General features: G+C 38.7%; 3 protein-coding genes across 3 annotated transcripts in view; 1 reads left to right on the plus strand and 2 right to left on the minus strand.

Moving 5' to 3' along the window:
- Positions 1 to 217: 217 nt before the first annotated feature.
- Positions 218 to 4,104, plus strand: chrm5a (cholinergic receptor, muscarinic 5a). Its single transcript, XM_084742517.1, has one exon. The coding sequence runs from the start codon at positions 1,446 to 1,448 to the stop codon at positions 3,024 to 3,026; it is 1,581 nt and encodes a 526-aa protein (XP_084598643.1). The 5' UTR covers positions 218 to 1,445; the 3' UTR covers positions 3,027 to 4,104.
- A 518-nt stretch (positions 4,105 to 4,622) lies between these two features.
- On the minus strand, positions 4,623 to 8,545 carry LOC146310618 (fibrinogen-like protein 1-like protein). Its single transcript, XM_084742518.1, has 2 exons — positions 8,343 to 8,545; positions 4,623 to 7,033 (listed from the first exon to the last, which is right to left on the minus strand). The coding sequence occupies exons 1-2, from the start codon at positions 8,488 to 8,490 to the stop codon at positions 6,339 to 6,341; spliced, it is 843 nt and encodes a 280-aa protein (XP_084598644.1). The 5' UTR covers positions 8,491 to 8,545; the 3' UTR covers positions 4,623 to 6,338.
- A 1,736-nt stretch (positions 8,546 to 10,281) lies between these two features.
- LOC146310619 (KATNB1-like protein 1) overlaps positions 10,282 to 12,636 on the minus strand; it is a 52,258-nt gene continuing 49,903 nt past the window's right edge. The window contains exons 7-11 of the mRNA XM_084742137.1: positions 12,065 to 12,115; positions 11,891 to 11,980; positions 11,483 to 11,587; positions 10,798 to 10,891; positions 10,282 to 10,688 (exon numbers count right to left, since the gene is read on the minus strand). Of these exons, the coding sequence (XP_084598263.1) occupies positions 10,656 to 10,688; positions 10,798 to 10,891; positions 11,483 to 11,587; positions 11,891 to 11,980; positions 12,065 to 12,115 (373 nt within the window). The 3' untranslated portion in view covers positions 10,282 to 10,655. The remainder of the gene's footprint in view (positions 10,689 to 10,797; positions 10,892 to 11,482; positions 11,588 to 11,890; positions 11,981 to 12,064; positions 12,116 to 12,636) is intronic.

Genomic DNA, 12,636 nt, shown 5'->3' on the forward strand with positions numbered 1-12,636 from the left:
AGAGAGAGACAGACAGGGTTTTTCACCACTTCTGAGAAAACTTTATTAAGAAAGACCAGAAAATATGAGTGAATGTACTGCTGCTATATACTGTACATGTGCCTTTGTGTTGGGCTTTGGAAACATAAAGTTATCTGAACCTCAAGAGTTAAAGCAGTGCTTTAAAGAAGTAAATGACCGCATAGGCACTTCTGTTTCTATGACAGATCCCACAGACTAAATTACTGCAGAGAAATGAGTATATTGCAGGACTGTAGGGAATTGCACAAGCTACACACACAGAAGATGTTTGCTTATTTTATTATTTTAGTGCTATCACTCTTGAGAATGAAATATACACTGTAGAAATGGGAATTCGATGCGTGGCTGACAAATTAGTTGGCAGTGAGTTTGAAATATAGGCACATTTGTATGTTTCACCAACCTCAATTTGGGCACTGTCAGACTGCATCTGTCATTTCATACGCTTTCAACAAATTTCATGGCTGAATGTACCGTGCTGGCTCCCTTAGAGTGCACCAAAGTCTCAGGAGATACAAATGTTGGAGAAACAAATGTTGGAGATTGTATTTCAATGGGTGCAACCGTTCACAGAGGTACAGTGATCATAATGTCTTGTCATGGATACTCTGATTTACTCACCCTCTCATTTTCACTCACTCATATTCCTCTGATAGTGCAGCCCGGGTGAACTGGAGTTAATACAAACAGATATATTTCAAATATGTTTGCATCTACACACCTGTGACATTTGCAATTGGTGGACACACTTTTATTTATCATCCATTTATTACCATCTGATGCATTAGCAGAAATGTTATAATGGAACACAAGGTGCACACAACAGAATTATTTCCCATATTTTCATTCATGTTATCAGAGAAAAATGTCCATCCTACTGAACTATAAACTGAGTTTTTGCACTATTAATATAACAGCACAGATTTAGCACAAGGAATTAAATTATGTAATGACCTGGATTCTTGAAATGTGCCACAGATGTTGGTAGAGATTGCCTAAAACACTCCATATGGGTATATTCACATGAGCTTGCTCTAACTATGTGAAACACGTGAAGACAACAGCTTAATGATGTTTTTTTGCAGTACATGCAATCAACAAATAATAGAGGAAACAATGCCTTCACTGCTAACTTAACTTATATAATTCACTAATACTATCATCTGTGAAGGACGTGTGAAAAACAGATTTTACTTTTAGTTTTAAAGAGCAACCCATTAAGATTGTATATTTTGCTCCTTACTGTGAGGCCAAGTGTGATTATTGTCGCTCAGCATCCTGAATTAATAGCATCTAGTGGCCATAAATGGAACTTTTTTGGATAAAAAAAAAATGTTTTTTCTTTTCTTTCCAGGAGATCTTCCTGAAAATGACAAATCAACACACTCTCATCATGGTTGGATGCTAATAAACACAAGAAGACCATGGAAGGAGATAGCATACTGAACTCCACTGTAAATACCAGTACGATGGATATCCACCTGGTTACTCACAGTCTCTGGGAGGTGATCACCATTGCAACTGTGTCAGCTATAGTCAGTCTCATCACTATCGTGGGAAATGTCCTGGTGATGCTCTCATTTAAAGTGAACAGCCAGCTAAAGACGGTAAATAATTACTACCTGCTGAGTCTTGCAGCTGCTGACCTCATCATAGGTGTTTTCTCTATGAACCTGTATACCTCTTATATACTGATGGGCTACTGGGCCTTAGGGAACCTCGCCTGTGACCTGTGGCTGGCAGTGGACTACGTGGCCAGTAACGCCTCAGTCATGAACCTGTTGGTGATCAGTTTTGACAGATATTTCTCCATCACCAGACCTCTAACCTACAGGGCCAAACGGACTCCCAAACGAGCTGGGATCATGATAGGTTTGGCCTGGCTGGTGTCCCTTATTCTGTGGGCCCCCCCTATCCTCTGCTGGCAATACTTTGTAGGGAAAAGGACTGTCCCTGAGAGGCAATGCCAGATCCAGTTTTTCTCTGAGCCTGTGATAACATTTGGGACAGCGATTGCTGCCTTTTATATCCCTGTATCAGTCATGACCATCCTATACTGTCGAATCTACAAAGAGACAGAGAAAAGGACCAAAGATCTGGCGGAGCTGCAGGGGATTAACTATCCCACAGAGCCTGGGGTCACCCAGCCTCAGAAGACCATTATCAGATCATGTTTTAGCTGTAAATTAAGGTCAACTTCACATGACAGGAATCAAGCTTCATGGTCGTCCTCCAGCAGAAGCAATGCTGCCAAATCAGCAGCTACCACCAATGACGAGTGGTCCAAAGCTGGTCAGCTGACTACCTTCAACAGTTACGCCTCCTCCGAGGATGAGGACAGGCCTGTGTCTCCAGGTGGCTTCCAGCCCCCCTTCAGGAACCAGGCTTGTGAGACCATTAAGAGCGGAGTGGGCAGCGAGAGCGAGCAGCTCAGCAGCTACGACGAGGACAGCTTCTTCCAGACACCACCCAAGAGCAACTCTCAGAAGAACAGCAAGTGTGTGTCCTACAAGTTCAAGCCTGTGGCCAAAGACGCTCATGTGGAGCACCACAGCAAAAACGGAGACACCAAGATGGCGCCGTCAACATTCTCCTCAGCCGAGTCCATGAGCGTTCCATCCACCTCGTCGACGGCTAAGCCCATAGATGCCACGCTGAAGAACCAGATCACCAAGAGGAAGAGGATGGTGCTGATCAAGGAGAGGAAGGCAGCGCAGACTCTCAGTGCTATCTTGCTGGCCTTCATCCTAACATGGACGCCATATAACATTATGGTGCTTATTTCCACTTTCTGCTCGGACTGCATTCCCCTTTCACTCTGGCATCTGGGCTACTGGCTGTGTTACGTTAACAGCACTGTCAACCCCATGTGCTATGCCCTTTGTAACAAGACTTTTCAAAAGACCTTCCGTATGCTCTTACTTTGCCAGTGGAAGAAGAAAAGGATCGAAGAGAAACTATACTGGTATGGACAAAACCCTGTGGTCAGCTCCAAACTGACATGAACTATTATTTTTTAAAGATGGTGTATGATGATGGCTGTAAGTTATATGTTTGTATTAATAGTCTTGGCTTTATGAACCTCTACATATGAGGTGATATCAAAAGTAAAAAATACTATACCAAGGAGCTGGTGCAATTTCTAGTGTTGCTCATTAATCAGTAGGTCTGCTATAGTGTATATTAAATACTGCTCAAACTTTGGAAATGGAAGAAAATTATAAAATTGTCCCAAAATAATTAGTGACACTGTAAATAGATTCTAAAATATTAAAAATGCCAGTATTTTACCCCAATGCCGTAAAGTAACACACAGATTGTTTCATATTGTACTGTATTTGTATTAAAGATGCACAATTTGATATCCAGAGATCATGGTAAAATCGCTCCAATCTAATAATTTACACTATATAGTGAAAATGCCAGAATCCTCCTCCAAGCTGATACTCTTGCACACAAAATGTAACACATATTAGGGTTGGGTACTGCTCACATTTGAAACGATACTAACATTTCAAATTCGGTACTGGTGCCCAGTGGTACCTTTAATCAGTACTTTGCTCTCTCTGTGATTACAAAAATGTAATTTTAGTTGTAAAGAATGAGTCCAAACTTCTCAGTCTCAGCAATATTATTTATAATTAATTCCGTACCTGCAGCCTGTCAGTCTGTCTCAAGGGCATTTAATGCTGTTATTTAAGTCTAGGAAGGAAGCACATGTGATGTCCTTCCTGTTATGTTGTTATTGCTGTTATTACTGTAGTTCTTGCATACTGTAATGTTCTCTTATTAATAGCCATGCAGTTCATGAATACTGGTTTCATACCAAGGTTTTGGACATGCTAATAATACTACTAATTATAAGACTAAAAAGCATAACATCTAATTGGGAATTCCAGATGCAGCCAGTGGCTGAGTGTTCACTAATGCTAGTAAAATCAATCAAGAAAGTGAAAAAAACCCATCATGGTTATCTCCAACAGCAACTTATCCAAGTAGCTAATATAATCCCCTTAAGACGTCAACAAATTTGTTAAGGTTCACATGGCTGCAGACATGCTAACGTTAGCCATAGCTGCTGTAGGGGACTTTCAGGCTACAGTGCACTCGTTAGTTTTGTGTTTTGTGTTTGGTTAGACGTATTGACCTGGCCAGCTTTGGTATTACAGCTATTGTAGCAAGTGTTATCTGTATCGAGTTCTGAAAAACTGACGTATTGTGACTTGAACAAGCTGCAGGGGTATCGTCGCTCTCTCTCTTTTTTTCTATACTGTTAATGTCTATTACTCTCATGCCCAGATGCGCTCCCAGGTACTGAAATTTGGCACCAATTGATTAAATGTGAATCAGTACTCAGTAGTACTGATGTAATTTGATCGATACTCTTAAAAATACTTTGGTACCCAACCCTGACACACATGCAGATATGTTGAATTGTGTAAGTACTGTGTTTGTATTGAGGATGCACAATTTGGAATTGCTATTTTATTTTCAAGGGCTAATGTATGTCGTCCTGATGTCAGAATCTGCTTGCTAAGTCAAGATTGTAACTTGATGATAATCGAAGCCTTTTCACATGTGCCAATGTCATTTGTCAGATGTGTGATTATAGTTTCAGCTTAATTGTTTTCACATTACATGTTCTGCATTTTCTGCCCTATGAAATCTCAGTGAAAAATAAAGCGTGATGATTCAATAAATTTAATTTAAATAATTAAGAAATAACCCCAAACGGAACCCAACTGGTCTAGACTACAACCCACACAAACTTAAAAGTCATTTTACTCAAACTACATGACAAACCTTCTAAACAATGTCACTGTTTACAACAGGAATAGTGTGGAGGAATTTAAGAGCACACATTGTTTATTATCGTCTGTTTATTACTCTTCATCCTCAGGATATTTTCTTTTTCTTTGAGTATTGATATACAGTATTTGTTTTCTCTGAACTACTGTAGCTAAATCAACATGTCATCATATCTTCATTGTATTTCTGGCAAACTTGTAACGTACTGTGGCAAAAAACAAAAAAATGCTGTTTGTAAAATTTTCTGTAAGCAATGGATGGCAGATGACATGCAAAAGATGTTTTACTTGTGTCACAAGCTATACTGTCATGAAACACTTTTTTGTAACTGTGACAAACCAGAAATCTGCACTTGCAATTTGGGGAATGAACAAGATGCTTTGCTTCATGTATTGACATGTTGTATCATGGAAACAAAGCTAGAGCTAAAATTGTACTGCATTTTTATACTGTGTTTCAAGTTTGTGATTTTTTTTTGTTCTTTTCAGTATTTTGTGATCATGTCCATGCATTTCTGAATAAAATGTTGTGAATTAGGTGTCCAGGTTAATATGCTATTACAGACAATATCACTGATGTAGCCTACCGTAATGTTTGTTGAACAGAAAACCTAAAGGGAAAAAAACTAAACTCTTTGCTCTCAATAGCTGCCAAATCCAGTGTCGGTCAGTATCAGACATCCTAAGAATTCATAATATTAATGTGGTGACTTTTTTCCTCTGAAGGAAACTCAGGGTGGAAAGCACAAATGTCATAGTGTTGTGTTTCAGAATGCTGAAGTTGTATAAGCATAGGGAATCTAACAAACTGTTATCATTTCACCGTTCTCTAATTGATAAGCAACATAAAAGACAATGAATTATGAAAATCTGGAGGGACATTGAGTCATATTTCACATTAAAACAACATATTTGATAACCGATTATCTACTGTAGCATACTGTCACATTAGCACTCAGTCTTTTCCCAGCGTTGGTTTGATAGTGTTACATGACATGATAGGTAAATTAATTCTAAACTATCAGTGCACATTCATTTAAGCCTTAAGTAAAATGCACTGGATGTGATCAAGCTTGCAATGTAACATTAGCTAGCTGTTTTGCTGTCTTTTCACCCAAACTCAGAAAAAAAAAATGATGTGACATTTTGCTCGCTGGAACACACATTTCTGTGCAATGTTCATACAGATACATCCAACACAAAAGTCTGTTTTAAACCCTTTTGTAGTGTGTATTTTGTGTGGCAGTAATGATGTTGGTAGTGTCAGCTAGGAAAAAGTTGAATGCTAATGTTTTACCTTGAAATATGGCCAGATGTCCCACACGATTTTTACCATCTATTAACTTTACAGCTGCTGATCAATCAAGAAGGAGTGAAATGGTAATGATTTGTTAGATTCTCCACGTTTATACAACTTGCAGCCTGGAATACATCAAAATTTGAGCATTCTCACCCCGAGCATCATATCAGAGGAAAAGGGCTGCCATATAAATATGGTGATTGGTGTCCTTATAGCTCATCCTTCTTGCATTCTCCACTAGGAACCAGTTTAACTGTGTCTGAAGGTCTCACCATCATCCATGCATACTTGCACAGTCGCTCTTTGTTGCAGTCCTTTTGCCAGTAGATGACATTCCTGCGATTGAGGTTGGCGCCCGCACAGGCGTCGTACCACCAGCCTCCTCCTGGCACCCCCTGAAACTCCAGCTTAGCACAATTTTGGAAGTAGTTGTCGTTGTCTCTGTCTTTCGTGGTGAATCTTTGGTTGTCATGCAGGTAGTTCTCTGTGTCAAGGGTCAGAGCGTCTATAGCTGTGCCCTGGAACAACCCTAGCCTCAGCCTGAATGCTGATGATTCATCCTCCACCAGGAATGGATCATATTCGCCCGTCTTAGTGATGGCATCTCGGTCCACTAGTTTTACTCCCAGTTTATAGTGCCCGGGGCCTCGGGTGAGCTGATGAAGGTATTCATTCCCAAGCCAGTGATCACCAGTTACATCCCCAAAGCCAAGCTTGTACTCAGCCCAGGTACGATCGAAATTTATGCTGCTGTTGACAGTGATATGCTGCACCACAGTCCAGCCTCCCTCCTGCATGGCACAATAGGCCACGATGGGGGAGTCCCCTGGTCGGATCAGGTACACCCCGTCTCTGGCCTTGCCTGAAGAGGCCATCAGCATTTCATGGCAGTCTCTGGGCAGCACTGTTGATCAAATTAATATATCAGCCATAACTGTGAATTAGCAATGGGAAATTGCACTCTTATTTTAGCACGTTGGTGAGGGTGGCAGACTGTTGGTGAGTATGATGAGATGGGTGGGCTGAGGTAGATATTTCCGTAGCTCAGATTTCTGTCTATCTGATGCTAAAGTGATGTCAGTCACTTGACTGACTCGAGGGTACCGCCAAAAAATCAAACACTACATAGTAGTGCAATTAGGGCCTTTATATCATCCTTTTTTCCTCTGACATGTATTGATATGTTTCACAATGTAGACAAGAAAATGTTCAAATTCATTAATTCATTAAATTCATTTTTCTTCTGTAAAATGAATGGTTTGACAGTTGACACTACTCTCCTTTCTGTCCATTAAATAGCCTCTGAACAGCCATGAGACTGTTAGCTTAGCTTATCTTAGCACAGAGATCAGAAACAGAGGGAAAAAGCTTGAATCTGTCGAAAGGTAACAATATTCCACTACTAGCATCTCTTAAGCTCATTAATTAAGACATTACATTTAGTTTGCTAGTCATTATAAAAACCCAAAGTAATGACACTTCCTGGTTTTATGGTTTATGTTTATGTACTGATTATGTTGTTTAAACAAGATACTGTATAAATGGTCATTGTTAGCTTAGAGTTACTGTATGGAGATTTTGTTACCTTTGTACATAGACAGCAACTGATTAGCTTAGCTTAGCATGAAACCCTTTTTTTCCAGTCTTTGTGCTAAGCAAGCCAACAAGTGCCTAGCTGAAGCTTCATATTTAACACACAGACATGATGGTGATATCAGGTTTCTCATGTAACTCATAAGAAGTTCCAAAATTCCAAAAAATGCTGCACTATTCCCTAGAAATTCCCTGTGTGCAATTTGAAAAGATCCAACTTTATCACTCTCAGTAGTAGTGTCAAAAGCTACATCAAGAAAAACAGCAATTTCAGTCATTACATTGACAACAACAGCAAAACAACAGTGTTGCGCAATGTCTCCTAGTTAAACATCATAAAACCTTGATCAACTGCCAAACTATTACAATTGTTTTTCAGATAAACTATCTCACTAAGATAGACAAATTACCTCACGGGACATAACATTTATCATCAATGAGTTACTAAGCAATTTGGGTCGACAGCCTGGAATTTGACCCATGCCCACAGAATTTGTTAATCCCAGTTAAAGATAATACAATATTTAAAAACAAAAACATTTTTGTTCCCCTACAACAACAAACAAAGCACATTACTGAGATAAACAGCAAAAAGAAAAGTCAAACTGAGAATAAAATACCTTTCATTCCAGGGTTCAGGACCAAGTTATGCTCATCTGGGGAAATAAGATTCAGGTTCTCAGCTTGGAGATGCTCCATGTCAGCTCCAGCCACACTGAGCAGCAGCAGCAGGGCCGCTGGTGGCAGCCAGCATCTCAAACACTTCATCTCTCACTTTCCTCTGCTGTCAGACCAACAGTGTTTAGTCAATTATAACGCCGTGTAAGCTTTTGATTGAAATCAGCAAACAGCAACACTTTATTTGAAAGGGTGTGCGCATAAGACTGTCATGACACTGTCATAACCAAGTCGTGATGCCTGTCATGAACATGAAGGAGGCTTTATGAGTATTTATGTTGACTTGTCATTACAGTAAATGTCATTTGTTCAATGTGACAATGAAACCATTTAGCTTTATGTTTTAACATTACACTAAAATATGCGGTTTGTTTTGACACTGGCCCTCATGGCATGATTATAACAGTTGTAGTTGATGTTTTTGTTAACCTCAAGTAAAGTGGTGCATATTCGACTTGTCAATAAGATGTCATTCAGTTTTATTATGCTGTCCAATGCTTTTTTTTTTAAACAGTGTAATGAATAATTCCCTTGACCTTATCTGAAATTGTACCATGTGGACTTGTCATAAAGATGATATTATTTGTTGTAAGGCCAGTTTGATGACAGAGTGCAGTACCAAGGAGAATTACTGAAATACAGATTAATGTCAAGTTGTCATAAGAATGACATTTTTGTCTTGGTTAATATCAAGTTGTCAAAACAAAGACATTACTGGCTTGATTAATGTCAAGTTGCCATAGCAAAGAAAAGACAGATCAAAGATATTTGAAACAATGTCAACTTTGCATTACCACTGTAATGAACGTTCATAAAGACTTCTTCAAGTTCATGATAGGTGTCATTCAAGGATTCAAGGATTCAAGGTACTTTATTGTCATACCATGACATGGTAACAACAATCTTATGCACAACCTTTCATTCACAGCGTGACCTGTAATGACGTTAATAAAGAACACACAAAAACCTGAAGAAAAGAAATGGAAGATATCTTGAAAAGTAAGAACAAAGTACTTACCTTCAGTGGAGGGAGCTGTAGGAGGTGACAGATATATGTTGTTCTCTTTCTCCAAACCTTTCCCACACTCCTGCTGTATTAGTCTACAGTGACTGAATGAAAAGCACCAGCAGTCAACCGCAGAGTTCAGATTCAGAGTTCACTGAAATCCTTTCAGTGTCTCCTGCCCAGTCACAGCTGGACTTCAGCCTCAGGTTCACAACACAATGACACCAGTCCTACACTTATCTGTGTCAAGTGAGATAAACCCACATGTAAATGGAGAGATATGAGCTATGTAAACCAAATTCTCTGACTGACTTAAATCACTTAAGGACTGAATGAGGTTGAAGTCCAGATGAGGCTGAATTTTTCATCTGAAATGTGTTGCTGGTGATCAAGCGGCTTATTTCCCAACCTGTTGTTTCACCCAACTGTACCTTAACTTGAGTTAAAGTACTTTAACTTGAGTTGTACGAGCGGCATGTCAGGGCAGGTCACGTCAGCTGTTTGCCGAAAAACTAAACAAAGGATAGAGGATGAGGTATAGCAAGAGACATACTTTCACGAGTGAAAATATTGCCATTGCTTAGAGTTTGTTTGGTTACTTTGTTTTCACCACAGCTGACAAGTTTTCTGGGTGTTAACAGTTCAGTGGATCAATAGTTCAAACTTTGGAGCACAAAAAGGTTGCCGACAAGATACAAAAGTAATATAGTAACATAACAAGTAATGTAACTAATTACTTTTGATACCACATAATAAGTAAAGCAATAGTGTTACGGTTTAAAGAAGTAATAAGGAGAAAATAACTTATTACACTTCCTAAGTAACTTGCCTAACAATATTTGGTTGTAACAAATGTTAATTTCAGTACCACAAACTTTAAATTTTAAATACAAACTTTATTCATCACCAATGAAACAATTGATTGATTTCTCATGATTTCTTACATTTATGAAACATTCTGTCACAAACTGAAACAGAGATGAAAATCTTCATAATTCATAATTACCTCATCCTACTCAGTCAATGAAAAGACAATTTATATTGCACACTCTCAGTAGTTTTGTTCAAGTTCCTCTGCAGACCAATAAATACGTCGACCTCTAGAGACACACCTCAGGACAGGCAGAGTACAGGCTAAAAGGCACGTCTCTGTGGAAACAACAGCCGCTCCAATCTCATGATTCCACTGAGGATTCTTCTTTTGGGGTTTCATGGGGAGAATGAGTTGTTATCTGGCTCTTCATTGCCGTCAAGTAAGCTGAGACAGGAAGGAATCAATGACCTGAGGGACAAAGACGATGTATGTAAGACTAATACATTTTTTGTATAAGAGAATTCAAAGTCATTAATGACAGTGACGGTAATTATTTATTCATACATGCAGCACTGACCTTTGCCATCTCTCCAGCAGCTCCTGGAGTAGATTTCAGTAAAGGTTCCTGATGCCACAGCTCCAGTAACTGCTGATTAAAGACCTGAAAATTTCTGTAAGAAAGTAATAAAAATACTTTACCACAACAGCTGTTTGTTCTGATCTACACACTGTGAGAGAGTGACAGAACACACAGTTGGGTTGATTACAGATTTTTGATTATTTACTGGCATAATTTTATTTTATTCACTGTGTCTTAAGAATAAAATGTTGCTTGGATATATACTACTTTTTATCTCTTTGAAGGGACAGTTCACCTGCTAATTATCCATCTTGATTGTTTTGGTGTGAGTTGATGAGTTTTGAAGATAACTGCTGTTGAGCCAGCCTTAATACTGCCCTAGATACCTCAGTGCTGCTAACATCAACAGCTCAGCCAAGGAGGACGCCATGAATGTTTACATCCCACGCTGTCATGAGCACGAGCCGCTCATCCATGGGCAGACGCATGCTTCCCTCTGCGTTTTGTAAAAAGTTTTTCAAATCTATGTTTTGGTGCTTTGAGCACCACAAGCAATATTTCAAAAACTCAGCAACTCACATCAAAACAATAAAGATGGATAAATAGCACTATGTGTTATTGATTTCAGGCTGAACTGTCCCTTTTAAGTATTTCACAGCTCATAAAACACAGCGACACTTACTTGTCTGATGTAGTTTTAGTTGATCCACTATAGCCACTTGCTCTTAGTTCCTCACGCCAGTTTTTCAGAACTGAATTTATCCACTTCAAACCAACAATAAGATACCTGTGGGAATCAAAGACGTTTAGTCTTTTGCTATTCTGTACAGCAGTAATCCTCAACAGGGGGTCCTCAAAGTTACAGCAAGTTTTTATTATGGTTATTATTATTATTTTTTAATAAAATCCACCTATGTAGTAAGGGGTTCCTACTCTGTTTCTCTGTCAGATAAGGAGTCCATGGCCTCAAAAACATATAAAACCCCTGTTCTACAGCAATTATCTTGCTACATACTGTCTGTTCATCTATGTGCATGATGTTTCATTGTTTTGCAAAAACAAAACAGATCATTAAAGCAGGAATACTCACTCTTCGTATGGTTTGGCGAGGACTTTCTTAACCAAAGGAAACAGGTCGACACAACAGCCGATGGTGATCCTGGAGGAATCCTCAACAATGCTGCAGAGAAAATTAGATTCAAGTAACATTTACTTCACTTGTGACCAGTGTTTCTCAAACTTTTGCAAACTTCAGCTTGCTCACCTTTTGCTTATCAGTGGGAGAAAATCAACAAACACACCAATGTCTTGGATTCTGTGTAAATACAGTGAAAAATATCATCAAATTACACAGAAACAGGTAGTTTAGCATTTTGCAGCCCTGATTCATGGTTATTACATAAGAACTACCACAAATGTTTCCAGGCAACAAGTTTCAGCACTAATTGTCCAGTATTAGCTTCATACAAAAGGGAATGTGTGAAACATAAGGGAGAATGAATTTCAGCATTACAGTACTGCAATTACTATTATTGACTTACAAGGAGTTTGAAGACATTATGCTAATAGTAGCCTATAATGTTGTTAATGATATCAACCTATATTACCTCATTATTATCAGGCTATTATCCCATCACCATATGACCGTTTTTAATCCAAATATTGCATTGATATAACCATTTTACTGTTAGCAGGTTATCATATTGTTATGAATATATTACTACACTATTAGTAAATAGTTTGCCTTGTTGCTATCTTGTGTTAAATGTGTTTTCTCATGAAAATCCTTTGTTTTTGGTACCATATTAACCTGTTACATAAATGTCAGTCTAATAA

This window comes from Lutjanus erythropterus, chromosome 18 (assembly GCF_056507025.1).
Source record: "Lutjanus erythropterus isolate fLutEry1 chromosome 18, fLutEry1.hap2, whole genome shotgun sequence".
In the NCBI taxonomy this organism is placed as follows: domain Eukaryota; kingdom Metazoa; phylum Chordata; class Actinopteri; order Lutjaniformes; family Lutjanidae; genus Lutjanus; species Lutjanus erythropterus.